Source organism: Podarcis cretensis (genome assembly GCF_951804945.1).
Source record: "Podarcis cretensis genome assembly, chromosome: 3".
Lineage (NCBI taxonomy): Eukaryota > Metazoa > Chordata > Lepidosauria > Squamata > Lacertidae > Podarcis > Podarcis cretensis.
Window position 1 is genome coordinate 22,079,649 of NC_137172.1, and position 23,760 is coordinate 22,103,408.

The 23,760-nt window shown below is 40.1% G+C and overlaps 1 protein-coding gene and 1 long non-coding RNA gene across 3 annotated transcripts in view; one reads left to right on the forward strand and one right to left on the reverse strand.

Annotated features, from left to right (window-relative positions):
- LOC307212037 overlaps positions 1–23,760 on the forward strand; it is a 232,329-nt gene that overhangs the window by 48,259 nt on the left and 160,310 nt on the right. The gene's annotated exons all lie outside the window — the stretch shown is intronic.
- Positions 1–23,760, reverse strand: part of CAMKMT (calmodulin-lysine N-methyltransferase) — a 254,117-nt gene that overhangs the window by 32,119 nt on the left and 198,238 nt on the right. For both annotated transcript variants that reach the window (XM_079968972.1, XM_079968973.1), the window contains exons 5-7: positions 17,765–17,819; positions 16,591–16,654; positions 10,909–10,969 (exon numbers count right to left, since the gene is read on the reverse strand). In XM_079968972.1, coding sequence (XP_079825098.1) covers positions 10,909–10,969; positions 16,591–16,654; positions 17,765–17,819 — 180 coding nt within the window. The remainder of the gene's footprint in view (positions 1–10,908; positions 10,970–16,590; positions 16,655–17,764; positions 17,820–23,760) is intronic.

Below are 23,760 nucleotides of genomic sequence, written 5' to 3' on the forward strand. Positions count from 1 at the left end.
ACAGGGTGATTTATGTCTATGATTTACTTATAATATCCTCCTGGTGGTGGAATGGGTCTTATCATTTGGCAGCGTGTGCAATAGACATGGAAGACAAAAAGGGTATCATGTATAGCCCTTGAAAACAGCAGAACCATACATATTGCATGCACACACACATTGCACACACACACACACACACACACACACACACATATACAAGTAATTCTGTAAAGGTGTGGAATGTAAATAATAATAATAATAAAAAGAAAGAAAGATATCTAATAAAGCAAAAGTCAATTCCGCAATTCACCTTTTCTGGAATGTATTGTGCCAATCGCAGGGTGAAAAACAGTAGGTTAATTTAATCACCTCTTCCCCCACCCCCAGCCCAAACACACACACACATACACACACACTTTCACTCCCATTTAAACTCTAAATGGGGTGCAAATTTTAGAAATCTAGGTGGCTTTGCAAACTGGCACTTTCAGTGCTCAGCATGTATCCACTAGTGGAAAGTGACAAAGGAGAGTTCTCACTCTCAGCTGCCGGCTGCCTGCTGGCTACTGGCGGCTTTTTCAACCCTGTTTCCGTGGAAACTTAGGTTACAACAGTGAAAATTAGGTAAAGGTAAGTTGGTGGGGTTGTTAGCTCTCATTTGATGATTTTTTTTTCTTTTTTAAGAATCCTGAAACAGCAATGGCAGTTGGCAGTTGAGCTTCAAAGACCATCACTAGTCCTTCATTCCACTGAAAGAAATCCAATGGAGACAAACAAGGACTTTAAGAACCATTTTTTAATGTGACAGGACTTGTGTTTATTATTGTTATTGTTATTATTAAACTCCTGGTTATTTGCTGCTGCAAACAAACAAACAAATATATTTATTTGTTTAATCAAATTTATACCCCACCCTTGCTCTCAAAGGGGTCCAGGGCAGCAAAACGTATTGGTAATGAAAATACAGTGAAAATTAAAAGGGAAAATATATTCTGAACATTTTAAAACTGCTAAAAACGATGAAACAGAATTGTGTGTCTGAATAGGCCCTCTGAAACAGAAACATTTTCGTCAGATATCTTAAAGAATACACTAATGGCACCTGCCTAATGTCAATATATTGACACTCAAGATCGCTCAGTGAGGAATCAAACCTATAGGAGGGTCTCCTGTTCCCAGAACGGTTGGTGTAACTTCCCATGCTTGGCTTAGCTGGGACCTTGCTGGGTGAGCCCAGCCCAGTAGATCGTAGGCCAGTGTAGGCTCCAAAAAAGGGGGCATTCAAGGGGAGGGAACTTAGGCTGGATCCGAAACCTGTTCGGTTCAGCCACGTGAACTGAGAACAGGGCCGACCCATCCATGAGGCAGACAGAGGCAGCTGAATCAGGCGGCAGAATCCAAGGGGCGCCTCTGTGGGTGTGCCCTGTTACTCTCCAACATTATCAGCTTTCTCCAGAGTGCTTACACATGTTTTTGGCAAATCAAATTGCAGCATATTGTTTAATTTTAAAGAATTTGAACACCACTCATCATTTCAGTGACACCAAAGCGGTTTACAAAATTCAGACAAAATGCAGCAGGATCAAAACACATTAAAACATTAAGCCACTGTAATTGTTAGGTGGCGTTGTAGCTGGTTGACTGACTGAACCCAAAGAGTGCTCATTGATGGTTCCTTGTTATCCTGGAAAAAAGTGACAGATGGAGTGCAACAGGGATCTGTCATGGGCCTGTAGTTGTTCAACGTCTTGGACGAAGGAATTGAGGGGATGCTCATCAAATTTGCAGATGACACCAAATTGAGAGGGGTGGCTAATGCCGCAGAAGATAGAATTGGGATTCAAGATGACCTTAGTTTAGAGAACTGGGCCTAAACTACCAACATGAATTTCAACAGGGACAAATGTAAGGTTCTATACTTACGTAGAATAGCTGCATAAATGGGGGACACCTGGCTTCCCAGTAGCACATGTGAGAAGGATCTAGGGGTCTTAGTAGACTACAAGCTTAACACGAGTCCACCGTGTGATGAAGCAGCAGCAAAATAAAAGCTAATGCTATTCTAGGCTGCATCAACAGTAGTATCCAGATCAAGGGAAATAATAGTACTGCTCTATCCTGCCTTGGTCAGACCACACCTGGAGTTCTATGTCCAGTTCTGGATATTGACAAACTAGAACATGAGTAGAGGACAGTGACCAAGATAATCAAAGGTCTGGAAACCAAGCCTTATGAGGAACAGCTGAGGGAGTTGGGTATGTTTAGCTTAGAAAAGAGGAGACTGAGAGGAGATATGAGAACCATCTTCAAATATCTCAAGGGCTGTTACATGAAAGATGGAGCAAGCTTGGTTTCTCCTGCTCTGGAGGGTAGTACCCAAATCAATGGATTCAAGTTACAGGAAAGGAGATTCCCACTAAATATCTAGAAGAACTTTTTGACGGTAAGAGCTGTCCCTTAAGAGGTTGCGGACGCTCCTTCCTTGGAGGTTTTTAAGCAGAGGTTGGATAGCCATCTATCATGGATGCTTTAGCTAAGATTCCTGCATTGCCGGGGGTTGGACTAGATGACCTTTGCAGTGCCTTTCAACTGTACAATTCTAGGATTCTAAGATTCCATCCACTATAGTCAACAAAGCTGGAAATTATCCCAAGCTGAGAATTATTACCTAGCAAACACCTCAATAAACAGCTAGGTCTTTTAAAAGCAGGCATCAAAAGTTGATCACAGCTGGGCCTGCCTTATTTTTGAGGGCATGGAGTTCCATTCATCCGATGCCACCATAGAAAATACACCCCCCAGATTTACTACATAGTGTGCCTCAGCTAATAGCACCACCACCAGGAGAATAGTCTCTGGACATCACAGTTGAAAAATAAAATAAACTTGGACAATTTATATGCCACTTAAATTTTAACAAATCTGTAAACAGCACCCAATCCAAGTTTATGTCCCCCACTACCCAGTTTATGTTTGTGTGTATCTACATTTGTGGTTTTTATTGCTTGGTTGGAGGGTTGCCTGTTTGGGGTGAGGCTCCTGCCTTTTTAATTTCTCTTATTATTATTTTTTTTTGGGGGGGGGGAGGCACAGTGCTTTGCCTATGTTGGTTTTTTTGCAGGTCAGTTTTGACAGTTTTTCTTCTGTGAATTGGGTATTTTGTGATACCCATGACAGTTTCTAAGATTTCCAGAAATTCCCCCCAAGTTGCAAGTATTTTACCCTGTAAATTAAGTATTGGGATCCACACAATAAAGATAGAGGGTTGTATCCAGCACTGCTGTTCTGCTGGCACAACAGACCTCTGCTTCTGCAACAGAACTTCCTTCTCCTTTCTGCTCCTGCTCCCTGTAAGACCTCTGATCTTATCAAAGGGGCAATTCTATATGGGAACAGTAATTTCTTCATATAGTCAGACCGCATGTTCTTATATGTTATCAAGAGCACCTTGAATCTGGCTTGGTAGCACACTGAAATATCTAAACTTTTCACTGAGATTTCTATTTTTGAGAAGAACTGAAATAATATGTCACACCACAAAAACTAAATCTAAAGTATCTGAATCAAATACTTGAAGTTATTATTCTGATCCACTGTTTTCTAGACATTCAGCGCACAGACACACATCTTAAACTACCAGTATATTGATAAAGTACTGTGGCTCAAAAGGTACTGAGGGTTTTTATTGTTTTTAAATAAATCTCTCTCTGTTCCCTTCTATCACCTGTTCTTCTCTTACATCCTTGCTCAGCTTAAAAGGACAAGGATACTCAGGATATGAGAAAGTGGAATCAGAACCCAGAGGGGGTCAGAGAGGGAAGAATGTTGACATTCTTAGCCTGTTTTCTTGGTTGAGGCACCAGATTCAAACCAAGGAACAGTTTAGATGTACTTAATGAAGTGGTATTGTACTTGAGGGTTCATTTGAAATAGCTCTTCAATTATATACCAGATTAAAATGACTAGATCAAGCCAGAAAGACTCTTACTGATGACAGTGCGAAGCTAATGCTTTGAGAAGAAGTACCTTGAGAATTAATATTTGATTTTATCTGTAGCCTTCCACACCCTGAACTCTTGTACCAGGTGATAAGGCTAGCATGTGCCTATTTTACTTCTGCCACCTTCTGGCAGAACAATGTTCTCTCCATATATATTGGTAGTTTTCACTGAGGGGAAAAAACAAGCTCTTCAGCATCAGGTAGATATGATGGCAACTTGGGGGAGATGACATTCTTCAGGCAGAATAAAGGCCCTATCTGTTTAACACAGCACACATAAAACACATTCAAATGTGCATAAACAGTACCACATACAGTCCTTATTGGGTTGCACAATTGCTGGAGACAGGGAGGGACCATGAAATAAAGTAGATGGCTAGGCTAAGACCATTCTCTCTGTTTGCTTTATGTTTGCAAGGAGAATGACTGCAGAGCGGGGGCGGAGCACATGTTTCACATGCCAAAGTTCCCCAGGTTCAATCCCTGGCAACTTCAGATTAAAGGGATGAAGCAGCAGGTGGTGGGAAAGATTGCCACTTAACAACCTGGAAGAGTAAAGACGATATTGGAATATGGGTTTACACCAACTCAGAACATTGGTCCGTCTAGCTCAGGACTGTCTATGGTGGCTAGCAAGAGCTCTCCAGCGTTATTGAGGAGAATACAAAGATGCACAACTTTATATCACCGTGCACCAGGAAAAGCTGTTCACAGAACCCTGGCATCCTTTTGAGGGACAGAATAGCATTCCAGTAGCAAAGTGACCCATGACGCCTTGAATATTGACAATACAGTGACCATACAGGAACAAACTGATGTTCCGATTATTGTGCCTTGGCTGCCAATTCTCATGGGCAATATTCAAGTCATCATGGGTCACTTTGCTACTGGAAAGCCCACAGTGATGACAAATCTCCAGCAGAGTTGTGAAACTTAGCCTGGCCTTTGGAAAGATCATCATAAAGGCCTTTGGGAGAAGGTGAGACAAAACTGGCTGTGAAATTGGAAACACAACTTTTCTACGCTTTCATGTATGGTCACTAAGGTTAAATACCTTGACTAATTCCATCATAGGTGCTTTGAAATTGTGAATATAAAGTAGGCAACCTACAGATAATGAAATGAAAAGGCACACTAGAATTCTACATAATTCCTGTGACAGGCACATGGAACCCATGAATACTTTCCAAAATTTTAATCAATGACAGGATTTGCAGGTGACGTAAATGTTAGAGTAGCTAGCATCTCATAATATGGCAATAAAATTCAAAAAAACATTGATAAAAGTGGGCCAAAGCTAACAAAATAAAATGCATCATTGACAAATAAAAAAAATGGTTTAGTTAACCATAATCATTTTGCACAGGTATAGAATGAGGGAAACCTGGCTATATATGAAAAGTATATTGGGTTTGTAGTCATTCACAAGCTGAACACAAGTTAGCAGTGTGATGCAGTGGCAAAAAAGGGCTAAAGCAATTTTTAGGCAGCATTAATAGTACCATAGTTTCCCAAACATGGGAAATGAGAGTTCAACTTTACTCTGCACTAGTCAGACTTCATCTGGACTTTGTCTTTGTGTGTACTGTTCTCTTTTTGGTGCCTGCTAAATTCATTCTTGTTTAGACGAACCTACCCAGATGCTTAGAAAGTTGAGATAATTTTAGTCTGTTTTAGTATTTTAAAGTATGGTTGCGAATTTTTCCTGATTTCTCTGTTTTATTTTTTGTAAACCGGCTTTGAAGGTTTTTGTATTTTTTTAAAGAACACAATCAAGCATTGTATAAATTTTATGAAATTGATAAGTAAAAAAGAAGGCTCCATGGAGGGAGTGTGTAGAGGAAGGCAGGCATCTTGCCAGTAGACACAGCAGCAGCAGCAACAACAACAGCAACCTGTTCAGTCTTAGTCAGACCATCCATCTCTGATGGAGCCAAGAGGAGAAGGAGATGGTTGGAGCAGCACCTGCAGGCTGGGTTTCCCTTATGGGAGATTTGAGAAGAACCCACAGTAGGTGCCAGGGAAGCCTCTTGGAAATGGCAGGAGGATGCCTTGCTTGGCGGCTTGGGACCCTGTGGGTGCAAATCCTGCTTCTGCCTTCCATCCTGGGCAGAGCAGGAGATCAGAACCACCCACAGGAGAGAGGGGGAGATCGGTTCCAGAAAGAGTGGGGGAAACCAGATCCCAGAGAGGGCAAGAGAAGACAAGGACAGTAAAGTTCATGCTTGAAGGGCAATCCTTCTAATATCTTCCAGATGTAATTGAGAAAGATAGCGTGGTCAGCGGAAGAAGAAGGAGCCGCCTCTGGGCACAAGCTGAGAGGAGGCCCAGGAAGTGAAGGACTGCTCCTCTCAGCACTCAGATAATAAGGCTAGAGAAGTCACCCAACTGAGATTCGACTGCAGGTGATCCTACCCTGAATAAAGGGTGGTTAGTATCCTGGGCTCTCTCATAGAAAGGTGGGTGGGGAAAGAATCCTCCCAACAGTTAAGGTAAATAGAGGATGTAGGGGGAAGGCATAACGTGTGATGTAACGGGTTAATAAAATGTTTAAAGAAGCATAATTGGCCAGCCTCTCTTTTGTATTTTGTGTGAGACATATGGGCCATAACTGTTTGAAAGCACTCCACCCCCACCTTGAGCCTTACACTCCTATGTGCTTGGCAGGCATTCAACATAAAATATAGTAAAGGTAAAGGGACCCCTGACCGTTAAGTCCAGTCGCAAACAACTCTGGGGTTGCGGTGCTCATCTTGCTTTACTGGCCGAGGGAGCCAGCGTTTGTCTGCAGACAGTTTTCTGGGTCATGTGGCCTGCATGACTAAGCCACTTCTGGCGAAACCAGAGCAGCGCACAGAAACGCCATTTACCTTCCTGCCGGAGCGGTACCTATTTATCTATTTATTGATGTGCTTTCAAACTGCTAGGTTGGCAGAAGCAGGGACCGAGCAACGGGAGCTCACCCCATCGCGGGGATTCGAACTGCCGACCTTTTGATTGGCAAGCCCAAGAGGCTCAGTGGTTTAGACCACAGTGTCACCCACATCCCCTATAAAATATAAAATATAGTACTATAGTAGTATATTACTATATTCTATACACTATAAAATATAGTAAAGGTAAAGGTACCCCTGCCCGTACGGGCCAGTCATGTCCGACTCTAGGGTTGTGCGCCCATCTCACTTAAGAGGCCGAGGGCCAGCGCTGTCCGGAGACACTTCTGGGTCACGTGGCCAGCGTGACGAAGCTGCTCTGGCGAGCCAGCACCAGCGCAGCACACGGAAACTCCGTTTACCTTCCCGCTATAAAGCGGTAGCTATTTATCTACTTGCACTTAGGGGTGCTTTCGAACTGCTAGGTGGGCAGGAGCTGGGACCGAACGACGGGAGCTCACCCCGCCGCAGGGATTCGAACCGCCGACCATACGATCGGCAAGCCCTAGGCACTGAGGATTTACCCACAGCGCCACCCGTGTCCCTATAAAATATAGTACTATAAAATATAGTACGGCAACCTAAATAGGGACCTTGGTATTCGGGGAACAAAAGGCTATTGTTGATACTGTTTCTCCAATATACCATGTACAACCTACACTGAAGTGTGAGAAGGGCAGAACCACCAACAATTTTTTAATTGTGGAGGACGCAGGCACCTGACTGTAGCAATGTAACTTAAAACCTGACAGGGGTTCCACTCAGAGAGGATAAATCTTAGCTACCAAACAGATATATCTAGTCATAGAGCTCAATTCTGTAGCAGAGAACATGTTATTTTAGGGATACAAATATGTGCAGCAATGATTTTAAAATATAGCCAAGGCCTAGGTTTCAAGGGAACCATTATCTGTTTACACAACTTTGAGTAAGACCACTCACTAATTGAAAATATGCTTAAACTCATTTGGTTGGGGAAAAGCTCCTGTTAATTTCAGTAGAAATTGCCTGCAAGTATATATGTTTCAGGTGGAGAGAGATATTAGACAACGATATAGAAATAAAATAGTAAAATGGGTAAAAGGATGTTAGTCAAAATTTATATTTGCACAATTCAAACTGTTTTATGGTAGCATAGCACAGAGTATGCTATAAATAGTTTTTATTGATATGAAATATTTGAATGGGAATCTATAGGTACCAAAATGGGAAAGACCAATATGCTCTATATTGCAGTACAACATCGCACGTCTTTCTGTAATTAAATTATTTTATGCAGAGAAGGAAGAAAATGCTATTGCACTCAGCAAGTTAAACACTTGACATTTCCATCACAGAAAATGCAACATTTTAGAAATCTAGATATGTTTATTAATTAGTGATTATTAACACCCAGTAAACAACATTATGTCTTGTAAAAACACAATCTTTCTTCACAGCATGGAGCTGAAATCTATTATTCACTGATTCCATATGCTGAAATACACTCAAATGATCACAAATGACCTTAAACATTAGATAAATGTAAATGAGGACATTGTTGAAAATGTGCTTTTGATTGATATCTAAAAGACCAGGTTGTAAATCTTGACAAGAGATGAAGTCTTGCACACACTACATGGCAATTTGAAACCTGCATATGGGTGTGCATGAAACAAAACGGGGGTCTGTTCACAGTGAGCTGAAATCAGAGGTGTTTAAGGTCTTAAGAAAAGCACTTATTTTGGATGCTTGGAACCTGAAATGATATGGGATTGTATTAAGTTTGGTACATATGATAACAAAGGAACAATTGCTTTAAGCTGCCCAATGGTTTTGCCTCCAAGTTGGAACTGAAATATTAAGTAAATGCCCATTAAAATGGGCCTAAAACAGACCTATACAACATTGGTTTTGGCTATTCCATTTAGACCCTTAACCTCAAACATCAGAGCAGGCTGCAGCTGGACTTCAACAGCCTTGCTCTGGGACAGAGAAGGTAGATTGGAAGCTAAATTTTGTCATACAAAGCAGGTGGTTCACCACTGAGTTGTGTTCCGGCCTCCAAACAAGACAGAGAGACAGTTAAGAGCAGAGGAAGAAAACATTTCCTGGCCTCAAACATGCTTTCATCTGAATCTTTTGATAGAAATGGTTCAGTAACAGTACATTACGCTGCATTCCTAAGGACCCAGATTCAATCATGAGCACCTACATTCAAAATGATCTTCAAGTACCAAGAGCTAACCTTGGCAAGAATAGCTAATACTGACCTGGACTGACAATGGTCTGACTTAGTATATGGTAGCTTCAGACATTAATTGCTTTCTTAAACATAGATTAATTACAGTGTAAGGGCAATACAATTCTGTCTTTAGCTGCAACAGCCCCTGAGGAAAAATAAACATGTCTAGTTTGTGCTGAATCACTTAGTAAAGGTAAAGGGACCCCTGACTATTAGGTCCAGTCGTGGCCGACTCTGGGGTTGCGGCTCTCATCTCGCTTTATTGGCCGAGGGAGCTGGTGTACAGCTTCCGGGTCATGTGGCCAGCGTGACTAAGCCGCTTCTGGCAAACCAGAGCAGCGCACGGAAACGCTGTTTACTTTCCCTCCGGAGCGGTACCTATTTATCTACTTGCACTTTGACGTGCTTTCGAACTGCTAGGTTGACAGGAGCAGGGACTGAGTAACGGGAGCTCACCCCGTCGTGGGGATTCGAACCGCCGACCTTCTGATCAGCAAGTCCTAGGCTCTGTGGTTTAACCCACAGCGCCACCCGCGTCCCTGAATCACTTAGTAGTGTCTGCTAAATACATATTTTAGTGAACGCTTCTTCAAGCTCTTCACACATCCTTCAGCAGGAATACTGCTGAGTATAGTGGTTTGATTATGGCCATCAATGAAGTATTTATTATTATTATTAGTTGCAGTTGTAGTAGTAGTAGTAGTATTTATTTTATTGTAGTAGCAGAGGGGGAATCCATCTTTCACAGCAGAAGTGATGGTGCTGAGGCAAAGCGAATGAGGTATTATTGAGGTTTTCAAGTTTTTGTGACAGATTAGCATAGAGGAAGTCAGAGAATGAGGGAAATAACCAAGTAGTGCTGAATACTCCACAGGATCATAGGAAGCTGAGTCAGATCGTTCCATCAGTTCATTTAGTTCAGTATCGTCTTCACAAACTGGCAGCAGGTCCCCAGGATTATAGACGTGAGTCCCTCTCAGCCAGAGATGTCAAGGATTGAAAGTGGGACCTTCTGCATGCAGAGAAGATGTTCTACCAGTGACCTCTGGCCCTCCCTTCTTCTCTTTTCCTTGAAGGGGTCCCTACTTAATGTTAGCAATTAAAATGGCAACCCTTCTTTGCAGGCTTGCTTGCATTTCAGCTGGTTGAAGATCTTTTGTTAAAGCTCTATGTGTCTTACAAACTGACTCTATATGCCATCAGAATTAAGCACCACTGAGTTCAAGGGACCTTCATCCCAGAAGACAATGCACAGCATCCAGTAATGCTAAGTCTAATAAATCAGATTTTACACTGTGTACTGCTGCTTGTTGGTGTGATACTTCTGGATTTACCTATGTGTAATAATGGATCGACACAGCTGCCTCTAACTGGGGACTTTCCTTTGGGGTATGTTTATGTGGGATGTCATGATGGACTCCTGGAATCAAAATTGACCACTACACCACTGTGGCCAGTACTAAAAATGACCTTTTTGCATGTAGCTAAAGGTAGATGATGTGTAGCACAAGTTACTTTTTCTTGTTCATGCAAAGCAATATATGTTTCAGAATTTTGAAAAAAAGCAGTTTGGATTAACATAAAAAGCTAAGTGTTCAGTCAATACATGCTAGACTGGTATATAATTTTTGTCTGACAAAATTGATTCCAAGTGAGAGCCAAGCACAAGTCTGAAAACGAGCCAGCGCTTCATCCTCATCCTACTTTCATTTAGCATGGGTAAAAGTTCATACAGAAACAATGTAAAAGAAACATCAGAAGTGTCTTACCAGCTTGAGACTGCTTGGGCTCTGAACTTCTTTTGGTTTCTTCTGATTATATCGCTTACATCTATAACACTGGTTAAGAATCATCCATAAAATAAAACTGATGGATCAAAATCTACTCATTTTTAATGACAAATATTTCTGCAACCATAGTCATTATTATATATTATGAGCACACATGCGCAAGAGCTGCCACTTAATCTTGGTTAATCAATGGGAGGACCACTGCAGCTCATTTGCATCATGCTCAGATGGTCAATGTGGTGACCTTCAGATGTTGTCGGACTCCAACTCCATCCGTCCTAGCCAGCATGGCCAATGGTCCAGGTTGATGGGAGTTGTGGTTCCACAACATCTGGAAGGCGTCACATTCCAGATGTTCATGGTAGTAATGGGCTAACACACAATGACTAGTTGTGGTTGGGAATACACATCAGAATGTGCACCCCATTGAGATGAACAACACTCACAGACACCCACCCTTAAGTGCACCTTTAGATAATAATAATAATAATAATAATAATAATAATAATAATAATAATTTATTTGTATCCCACCCTCACCCTCAGAGCATGCAGCACCTCCCACCCCCATCACAAGCTTGCTGAAGTGTTTACACATCCCACCAAGGATACTTTGATTCCCCAATGGAAAGTAAAATGGATAAAATTTGTCATAATTAGCCATCAAATGTGAGAGGTAGCTGAAGGAACCCTAACTTTTAAACAGATATACATGAAAGTCACTTTATGTCAGTTAAACTTGCCCAGGGGTAGTCAACCTTTTTATACCTACTGCACACTAATGCATCTTTCTTGATGGTAAAATTTCCTTACCGCCCACCAGTGCTCGATGGAAGGAGGATTTAACTTGTGCCGTAGAACCCCCTACCACCCACCTAGAACCCTGAAATGCCCACTAGTGGGCGGTAGGGACCAGGTTGATAACCCCTGAACTTGCCTTGAAACACATGTACTCTGGATTATTGAAGAAATCACCCCAAAGTCAAATCACCCCAGGGTATACATTGGTCTGTTAGCCTCCTCTTTCTCACCACCATTCCTGGCAAACTATCAACACTTTCTCATTGGAACCAGTGAACTGATAAATTATTGAAAGTTGCCTGTTATTGTTGTTTATTAAAATTGTTATTCCACTCTTCCTCCTGAAGAAAGCCAGTACCTCCATCCTTATCTTATTTGCTTGGAAATCAGTCCCATGACTTTCAAGAAAACCCACTTCTGTTTAGAATTACTGCCTAGCCTCAAAACCAGGAGAGCATCCTTCCAGACATACATGCTTTGAATTGCCTTCAACACCGGCCTTGCCTTAAAAACCATGGACATGCGAAATGGCTTACCCTGAAGTAGCTACAGCAGCGTTTTGTATGAGGCAAGAGTAGCAATTCAATCCTGCTATGTCGTTGACCAGTGATAATGTGAGGTCAACAGGCTGCTTTATATTTAGCAGGTAGGCTTGCTCTGACATAGAGGTTATAATAATATTGTTAGGGGAGTTGTCCTAGGTGAGTTGTCCCCATTCCCATTCTCACCGATTTATGTGCGAAATACAAATAGCAATGCTATTATGACACACATAGACTTGTGGGGAATCCCAGCATAGTGGTGTTTGTAGCACTGGCATGGATATAGTTGCCGCAGGAGCAGCTTGCAAATCACATTAGCGGCGTTTGCAAAGAAAAACACATTTCTCTAATGCATCACCGTTGAGAGTAACAGAGGCTCAGAAAGCCATAATAATGAAGTTTATGAACGTAACAGACATTTGTGTGTGTGTGTGTAACAAAACAGTAGAGATAATGTTGTTGCTGTGAAAAATACATTAAAAAAAGCCCTCTGGGTTTTGAATTATTATTTTTTTGACATGTTTCCATGGTGTTCTGTGTAACACCGTGATCCGAATCATAGAGAAAAGAAAGGGCATGACTAATATCATAAAGAATTATGTATTATTTGGTTAATTAAGCAAATCTGCTAATAAAACATCGTATACTTTTTTAAAAAAAATTGCCTTCAATAATTTTGTTTTAGTTGTGTAATCATGAAGGGTTCAGACCTGCATCCAACTACATCCTACACACATACACGAACATTTGTTACTCAATTCAAAATAACTTCTACATAGGATATGTTTATAGCTGGATGCAGGATCATAAACAACATATTTTACATAGTGCATAAATCTTTATTCTCCAGTATCCGTTCTCAAGCTTCTCTTTAAAACCTAGATTTTCTAAGATTATTTGGAGAGCCATACACAATATAGCTATATTATAATATTACTGGTTTTTGTGGGGGTGGGTTGCATTGTGGATATTGTAATACACTCTAAGCTTGTCTCACATTTCTAGATACCATATTTCAATTCATACGTAAATGATAAACAAAAAGCTAAAATAAAGATCACTTTTAAGCAGCTTCCTGAACCATTTCTCCTCCTTGAAAGTCTCCATCAGTGAATGTGTAAGTTCTCAGCTGTATTTACATTAGTGCAAATAGTTTAAATATACCACATAACTTTCAGAATGAGATCTGGCTAAGAAATCTGTAGACTGGACCAAGGCATGAATTTCAGATCATTATTTCATTAAAATTTAGAAAATACAAATTTGATGTTCAGGTACATTACCAAATTCACCTTTAACGCATTTTCTTTTTTCCTTTGGCAATCAATTTGACTACTAATAGAGCCATAAAACTATAAAAAGTAGGAAATACAATTTTAAGACAAAATAATACATTAATAAAACAGTAGTGTTACTATGCAATGCAATTACTAACAAGTGTAATTTAATTTCAGTGCAGCTTAGGAAGTGCAGCTATACATTATAGCTTCTTATACCATAATATGGTGCTATATGAGCAGTGGCAGAGTTTTAAAAAGAATACATTCATGTTTGCATGGTGCACTACAACACACTGGAGTTTTATTGTTAAAAGTACCCCTAAATGTTATACAATAGGGAAAGAGATTGCTTAAAAACTGGAATAGTTAATATGAAAGCCGGCTTCTGTGTTCCTTATACCTGATATATATTGATTTTGTATTAAGAGAGCACATGCTTTGACATCCCTGTAGTAAATGAAATTATTACTCTCACAAATGAATTGACAATAAACCCATCAAAGACTGATGGGACACAATACACTCAGTAGGGTTTTTTTTTTGGGGGGGGGGGAGTAAAAAGGTAAATCAAATCCCACCACCACCAACAAATTCAAAACTACACAAAAGCAGGACCCCTAGATATCCTCTATGAATAATGCTAATAATAGCAACAATAATAAGTATAACAATGATGATAATATAAAAGTGAATGCTCAGATGCAAAGCACTATTGCCAGGTCGATTTTCAATTACATTTCGCTGATGTATTCATTTGTTTCTTAATGTGTTCATCTTGCCCATTAAGAATAATTAGCAGGCTTGCTTAGTGATTTCCCGGCTTCTGACTGTGATTTTCTCTCTTCCTGGGTTGACACCATTTTGACTATATATATATATATATATATATATATATATAGTAAGTGGCATATAATTTATAAGTTTTAAAGAAATTTAAAGGACAAAGGTAAACTCTAATTTTAAACAAGAAGGGTATTTTAATTTAATAGCTCAACAACAGAGCACAAAGCAAGGCACTTTGTAACCCCCCATCACAGAATTGATAATTTTTGAAACGTATTTGCTTAGGGAAGTTTCTAGTTGAGTACAAATCTTTATTCAAGCATCCTGACAATGGCATTTAAAGTTATTGTGCATTTTAACAGCTTTGCAAGTTAATACTAAAACATTTAATAAATTCAACTGATTTTTTTGTGTTATTTCCATGTAAGTGTGAGGTCAGTAATATTTTTGTTTATGTTCTGTCCTCAGCTGCAATTCAGTGGGTTGATATGGGTAGTATTTAATCTAAAGTATATTTGATAATTGATTGTTTCAAAGCAGTATATTTTGACCATATAGAGAAACAGAAAACAATTAGATTGTCATGGCAGATTTGCTTTGCAAAATCCAAAACTCCTAAAAAATTGTTTTTTAAAAAAAGTTCTATTCGCATAATAGATCATTGGATGACACAAAGGATTTTGACACTGCAAGACAACTTTATAATAGACCTGCAAGATACTGTTAAACCTGTCTGGTGCTTAATTTGTGATTCTAAAAATCTAAAAGTGGAAGCAAAATATCAGCCAGGTTAAATAAGTTCAGTTGGTTATAATATATCCTGATTCAACTCTATTGATTCTTAAAAATGTTTTCCTCATGTACATCTTTTACAGAGGTACTAGAGAAAGCAACAGTATAATGCATAACTATATGGCACACTGCAAAACTGTAGATTCTAGGTAGAAAAAAAATCAACATTTTCCTGGCTTAATATTATAAGAGGGAAAATATCCCCTTCCCCTTTCACCCCTACCCCCATTTTAAAGCATCTGTGTGTCACATTCTTAAAAGATGGGATAAGTGCCTAGGACTGCCTTCATCTTTGAATTCTCCAAGAATTTGACACAGATATCGCTGTATTGAGGTCCCCCAAAGAGGGCACAGTGTTCTTGAAGTCTGATTCTCGATATCCTTGCATTACCATTGTATGCATACTGTAAGCACACATTGTTTCCCTTAAAAAACAACAACCTAACAACAGAATTAAATAAAACTGAAGGAAAAAGGACCTATCTTGTGAATACTAACAAAGAGATTTCTCCATAACTTTGACATGCCAGTATTCCGCCACTAAATGAAGACCCCTAACATGCAAATGTCATTATCGTCAAGAACCAAAGCAAACAGATACCTTCTGCGTTCCCCTCTCAATTTCTAACAGTCATTAATATTCACTATGGGACTTAGCTTGCATGCTATTGTAGACACTTAGTTAACTGAGAGGGAATAATTTGCAGTCATATTAAAGTGCAAATTTGTTTACCTGCATATGTACTAATTAGATTTAATACAACGTATTCCAATACAAGAATGAAAACCTTGTTTTAAGAGAAATACTGGGCAATTGGTAATGAACTGAGTGGAGATGCATCTTGCATGAAGTTAGGGAAATGTTACTATGAGTGATATTATGTGTACATGGTCTAAACATAAACAAAAAGTAGAAGCTGGGATAATATCCAATTAAGTGATACTCAGAGAAGACCCACTGAAATAATTGAGTCTACTATGAGTATGACTAATTTTGGATATCACTAATTTTGACTAATTTTGGATATGGGTAAATATATATGTAACACATATATTTATTCAATATAAAATGTCAATATCTTGAAGCAAAACCAATGTAAAGTAGACCAGCAACTGGGAAATCTGCAAAACTGGAATTGTAAGGTCTGCTGTTGTATAACTTTAAACAGAACTGATTTGAATACTTACATAACATGGGATCAGTATTTATCATGTTTCTTGATTCTTTCTTGCAGAACAAGCACACTCCTTTTTTAATGTAAAAGAGAGTGTGAATTTTTTCCCCTAGGGAACACTGTAAATCTATTTAATAACATTATATATTCTTAATTACTTACAGTGGGTATGTGTACGTATGCATATATTATTATATGGACCCCTTGCTGTCCTTTTATATCAATTGTTGCTCAGGTAGTGAAAAAGGAACGAGTCCAACAGACCAGTTTTCTATCTGAATAAGGATACTTTTGATGGCCTTTTCATTTCCATCAGTTAACAGAACTTCTTTGACATCTGCAGAAATAGCAACCTGGAAGGTGGGGGTGGGGGAAGAGAGAGAGAGAGAGAGAGAGAGAGAGAGAGAGAGAGAGAAGCACAGCAAACAATGAGCAAATATGCTTGTCTGTGTGGAAGTGAAGACAGGAGTGACAAGCCTTCAGTATCATGCTTCCTCACCTATTTCTCTGTAACAGTCTTCAATCTTTTTTCATTTTATGTCTGCATTATTTTAATCATTCAATCAAATCAGTCAATACTTTTATCATTCCATTTGCGGGAGCCTCTATCTTGCTATCATTCTGTTCCGTAATTGCATTGTGACAGCGGATGATGGTATTCTGAGAGGCTTTCATTTGCGGGCTTCTGTTTATCTAGTAGAGCCATCATACGAGGCTGTCACTCTGCCTTTCAGCTTGCTTCTGTCTGACTGCCTGATGCCCTTCATATAACTTTGCATTGCAGGCAGATGGCTTTGTAAGGGTAATTTTTTTGTGAGCTTTGACATGCTCGCACATTGGGCTGTAACCTCGACACATTGTGTAAGAACGACAGGTTTGTCAAATGCCAATCAGTGTAACAATATGCTTTTATTTGTAGAGACATAAAAACTTGTCTAATGCACTGCACTGCTACATAATATCTCCTGAATACATGACTCAGAACCCAGAGAATGGTGAATGACGCTCCTGAATGGCCAATCTAATTCAAAAGAATCTAATTACCGAGAGCTCTGGATCATGTTTGTTGGTGTAATAATGCAGGCAAAACATTAGCAGCTATATCATGGTGCTCCAACTGTGATTCGCCAGGCTATTCCTGTATCTTAGCAAATGGGGGGGGGGCTATAATCTGAGGAGGGGGGAAGCTTCAGCTATGGCAATGAAAGACAGACCGTACGTGGCCTGGAATGTCACAACAAGAGATATTGACTACACTGAGGTAAAATGTTTCTGCTCATCGAGGCAACCATAAAATCAATATGATACGAAAGCAAGTCAATCTAGAAGGTCTCTCAAGACTCTGCAGCTTGACCGCAGCTGATTCTGTTGACAGTTCTCTGACCCAGCAGTTGGAGGCACTGGAACATTTTTTCCCCTTTGTTCCTCCCTCTGAATAGGATTGGAATTGAGAAAAGACCTACCATAAGCCCAGCCAAGCATGTCATGCCACCCCCTAGCTCACACACAGCAAGGCCCCTGAAAGAGAGAAAAGAAATGGTAGAACCCATACAAATTAGATGAAAATGGCCAGAGAGACATATATGTTACAAGAACAAATTGCTATCTGTAGTGCGGCGCGGAGGTACCAGGAAGTAGCAGAGGCATGACCGGGCTACCTCATGTCGTTTTGCGTTTTAAAAATAATTATGAAATAGAAAAGTCACAAAGCAGGCAAACCAGTGGGGGTTCCCTCATTAGTGCTCAGTGCAACATTACCACCGCTGAGCTGAAAAAAAATCCGAGAAGGTTCTCTCCCTCCCCCCCAACCATTCCTTGTCAATGGCACTGTCTTTTAGAACTAAACTAGCTAGAGTAACGAAAGATAATTGTTAGGAAAGGATAACACTGTTAATTCACATTCATTCGTTCAAAAACAGTTAGACAAGTAAATGAAAGAATTAATATAATTTCTCCCGCTCACTCTTGCTCCCACCCTCTGGAGAACTATGGAATGAAATAGTTGAAAATTGTAACAGAAACTCTGACATTTAAAATTAAGTACACACCTCAGCTGTGTGTTTCTTTCTTTCTTTCTTTCTTTCTTTCTTTCTTTCTTTCTTTCTTTCTTTGCTATGCACAGGTGGAAATTTTAGCTCATAATTAGCACTTTAATTACAAATGGCCTACAAAAGAGCCTAGTTGTTTTTTTGTTTTTGTTTTTTAAAAACCCTCTTAGCACAACTGCTTTGTGCCAAGTAAATTTGCTTTTAAGAAATTCCCATTGATATCTGTGGGATTGTTCAAAAGTAAGTAAGCTTTGACTGGTGCCCATAGAGTAAAAATCAAAAAGTTTGTGCAACATCAGTTGTTTCCTTAAAGATGACAAATGAGAATGCTAAGTATCTGATGTGCACATTTTTATTAATTTATTTCAAAGTTCATTGGCAGCCACAACCTTTATGCAAGAAAATACCATTTTATGATAGGCATTTGCTGGGATATTTAAAACTCTTGGTGGATAAAAATAATTCAAGGCAGGTTATGAGTTCTATTGTATAGCATAAAATATACTAGAATGGAAACCACACAAAGAAAAATAATAAAAATATTTTCATAAAATTCCTAAATAAATAAAGTAGTCAGATCACTCCTAAAAGTGTTTAGGGCTAAGCTTTTGGTGAGCCTCCTCATGGAAGTGAAAACTAAGGAGCAACCAGTAAGAACACAGGCTGACTTTTCCTTGTAGACAGTTTGAGCATATTACACTGATCCTGGTCCGACTGCACTTGCTACCAATTAGTTTCTGGGTGCAATTAAAAATGCTGGTTTTATAAAGCCTTGCTCAGGACCGTAATACCTCAAGGACCGCCTCTTTCCATATGAACCTACGCGGACCCTGAGATCATATCCTGAGGCCCTTCTATGTGTGCCTCCTCCTTGAGAGGTCCGGAGGGTGGCAACACAAAAACGGGTGTTGTCTGCAGTGGCTCCCTGTCTGCGGAATGCTCTCCCCAGGGAAGTTCACCTGGTGCCTTCATTATACACTTTTAGGTGCCAGGCAAAATCATTCCTTTCTAACCAGGCCTTCAGTTGATTTGATTGACATCCTATCCCCTTTTAAAATGTGGAGGTTTTGGAGAGGAGGGTTATTGGGTTGTTGTTTTTATTTCGATTATATATTTTGTTTTATATTTTGATTTTGTTCTGTGAACCACCCTGAGACCTCTGGGTATAGGGTGGTATATAAATTCAATCAACAACAACAACAACAGAGATACACATCAGCATGGGAGCGATGTTTTGTAAGGTTTAATAAGGTTTGTTTATTCATTTCAAACATAATGGAGGTGTCTGAAAGATATGGGATTCAATTAAATTTTACTCAGAGCAGACCCACTGGAATTAATGAACATGAGTAAGTTAGGTCTAATAATTTCAATAGGACTAGTTGAATAGCACCCATGCTTCAACACAAGCATGTGGAACTACGCATTGGAAGCTACTGGAGGCTGGTGGGGTGCGGGGGACAAGAAACCCAATATATTTGATATAATGCTCATTTGCGTTTTGTTTTGCAGCAAACTCATGACAAATTTTGGAAAATTTACACTTATACTGTTGTTGTTGGAAGTGAGAGCTGGACCATAAAGAAGGCTGATCGCCGAAGAATTGATGCTTTTGAATTATGTTGCTGGAGGAGACTGTTGAGAGTCCCATGGACTGCAAGAAGATCAAACCTATCCATTCTGTAGGAAACCATCCCTGAGTGCTCACTGGAAGGACAGATCCTGAAGCTGAGGCTCCAATACTTTGGCCACCTCATGAGAAGAGAAGACTCCCTGGAAAAGACCCTGATGTTGGGAAAGATTGAGGGCACAAGGAGAAGGGGACGACAGAGGACGAGATGGTTGGACAGTGTTCTCGAAGCTACCAGCATGAGTTTGACCAAACTGTGGGAGGCAGTGGAAGACAGGAGTGCCTGGCGTGCTCTGGTCCATGGGGTCACGAAGAGTCGGACGTGACTAAACGACTAAACAACAACAACAACTGTTGTTGTTGCTGATATCCATCTGTCTTGAGAGACAATGGAAGAGAGAGAGAGACATTGGGAGGTAAAGTCAAACCATTGGAGAGTTACAGTTCCACACAAGGTCAACCTCTGGCTGAGAACTGAATCACAATAGTCTAGAAAACAGAGTTGAGAAGGAGTTGTAATCAAGCAGAATAAAGCAGGCCAGAATCAAACATAGCCCAGAGGACAAAGTAATTGAGTAGAGATCCTGAAGTCAGCAATATGGAAAGGCAGACAAGAGGTAGGGCAAAACACAGGTTGCAAGAGTCTCCGACACCCTTTCTCAACCTTGGGTTCCTAGATGTTGCTGGACTACAGCTCCCATCATGCCTGACCCTGGCCAGGATGGCTAGGAATGGTGGGAATTGGAGTCCAACACCATGTCTGGACCCTGGGTTGAGAAAGGCTGGCCTGGAAGGGGAAAGACGCGTGGTGGTCCATCAGCTAGCAGACCTCAACTGAGGGCTTATATAGTCTGGTCCCTCAGGCTCCATCCAGGACCAGCTGTACACACTTACTTCTGCCCTCAGGAGCCCTTTCTTCCCAAGGAGTCCCTTAATCTCAAGTTGTTCACTTGGGCTTTCAGGCATGCACTCTTTTGCTGAGCCAGGAATTTCTGACAACTATGCTCTCTGAGACTGGCAGGTGAATCAGAGGGTCCACTCCAAGGGCAACTTCTGAAGGCAGGCCTGGTGAGGTCTCTCCCTGGATACCAAGGTCTTCCAGATCAGTGCAAGGTTTTTAGAATTGTGTCAGGCCCCAGTATGACAAATCCACTGGAGTTATAGCAAAGGGGGGTTGGCAGACTGAATGGGATTCCTAGGTGCAGCTTGGAGATTGTATACTAATGTATGAAATATAGTACCTTGAGATCCAGCGCCGAGGGCCTTCTGGCGGTTCCCTCATTGCGAGAAGTGAGGTTACAGGGAACCAGACAGAGGGCCTTCTTGGTAGTGGCGCCCGCCCTGTGGAATGCCCTCCCTTCAGATGTCAAGGAAATAAGCAGCTATCCTATTTTTAAAAGACATCTGAAGACAGCCCTGTTTAGGGAAGTTTTTAATATTTAATGCTGTATTGTTTTCAACACTCGATTGGGAGCAGCCCAGAGTGGCTGGGGAAACTCAGCCAGATGGGCGGGGTATGTATAAATAAATAAATAAATAAATAAATAAATAAATAAATAACAACAATAATAACAATTGTTGTTGTTGTTGTTGTTGTTGTTATTGGACTAGTGAGCATATTGGGACTTGACCGTGTGAACTTCCTGCAGTAATACTACAGTAGCTGTGATCATCTTGGCTGTGAGTCCTGAAAGACCTGCTCCCTGCTTTTCCTGCTTTTTCCCACCTGGCCTAGGGAGGTCACTGACTGGCTCTAGCTGCAAAAGTTGAAGCTGCTGAACAGACTCTTGGGTTGGTGTGTTGTTTAGGGGTTTTTTTGGGCGGGGGGGGGTGAGTTTGTTGCTGTTACTGATTTATTTTTTGTATTTTTATTTTTATATCTTCTTGTGATTTATGTAGAAATCTTCCAGTCTGTTACTTTTTGATGTGTTTTATTTATTCTTTATGACTACTAGGAAAGAGGAGAGTGAGAGGAGATACGATAGCCATCTTCAAATGTCACATATGGATGCTTTAGCTGAGATTCCTGCATTTCAGGGGGTTGGACTAGATGACCCTTGAAGTGCCTTTCAACTCTACAATTCTATTCTACTTTAGTCATATATGTATTTTTTCATGTTGTAAGGCACCTTTAGCATGGTTTTAACTATGAAGAGGCAGTATACAAATAAAGTGGTGTGCGTGTGTGTGTGTAATACTGAAGTATACTTCAAGTTTAACAGGAGTAACAGGATTATATGAAATTCTATGGTGATAGTGATAGTGAGAACACAACTACCATTGGCAAACAGGTGTCCAGGAAGTTATCAGAGCTATACCTAGAAGTTGTTTAATTCTTTGAGGTGGAAAGTGAAGACTTCCTTTTGGATTTCTGGAACTTTCAATAAGGAGGATAAGAGTGGGATTTCTCTGATACATAGCAGGAGACTGGTAAAATTCTAGTTTGGCCCCCAAACTGTCCCACATGCAATGATTTGGTCAGAATGTTTGGTCAGAATATTTTGTACTGATTTATTTTCTCTGCAGTTTATTCATTGTACCCTGCTCCTAAATCTATATAGATTGTATATAAATATAAATCTGTATAGGTGTTCAACTGTCAGGGGCAGTATGCTTCAGAATACCAACCACTGGAAACTGCAGGATCAGGGAGTGCTGCTGTGCTTGGCCCTACTTGCATGCTTTCCATAGGCATCTAGTTAGCCACTGTGAAAACATTATGCCACTGGATTGATCCATCAGGTTCTTCTTAAGTTCTTAAGGGTAGGATAGTTTGTTTAAATAGATGATAGATAGATAGATGATAGATAGATGATAGATAAATAGAGTTTTTTAAATAAATAAATGTCATGGATCATCTGCTGAAAATGCTGCCTTAATGTCACCTAGCATATAAGGCGTGTTCCGGTGTTCAGTCATCAAAAAGTCCAGAACAATCCTCCAGACCAAAGCTAAATTTCCTAAAGACAGCTGTGGAAGTTATAAAACAGAGCTCTAGGAGGTACCAGCTATGCTATGTACAGATTCAGAACCTAATTGTTTGTGTCCACAGAGATCATGAAACGGAGCCAGATGCATCCCTGAGGAAAATATCTTGTGGTCTTAATTACAGAAAGAAGGGCAGCATCCATACTTACCATCCAATGTGGTGTCTGCAATTATGCAGAAGACTTACCGGTAAGTATACTGAGCAAAAATACACAAGTAAATATGCAAATATAACAACAACAACAACAACAACAACAACAGTTAAAGAGTGTTGTGGCACCTTAAATACTAACAAATATATCACGCTAAATAACCCTGACAAAAGGGCATGAGTCCACAAATATTTATGCCATATTAAATGTGTTAGTGTCTAGGCTTCCATAAGATTCTTTGACTATTTTTGTTGCAAGAGTTCTCCCTCTGAAAAAAAAGTGAAAATTTAACCATGGGCATTTAATGTATGGATGGAAAAAATTGCAAACAAGTAGCTATTCAGTCTCATGAAATTAGCACTATGCTGTTGATTCTAGATCTATTTTTGACATTCAAAATTTATATACAGTATAGGCCTAATATATATATATATCAATCAGTCAGTTTTTCATTTCCGTATGAACATCTATAATAGGTAGGAAATAGGTCTATGTCCCCAGCTCATATAGCACATGTAGCAGAAGTGAACACTAGTAGTTCAATATGTGCAAAGACATACACCAACCTACATCTTGCTGGCATCTGTCTGTCTTGAGAGAAAATGGAGTATGCCACAGGAGATGAAGTGAAACAGCTGGAG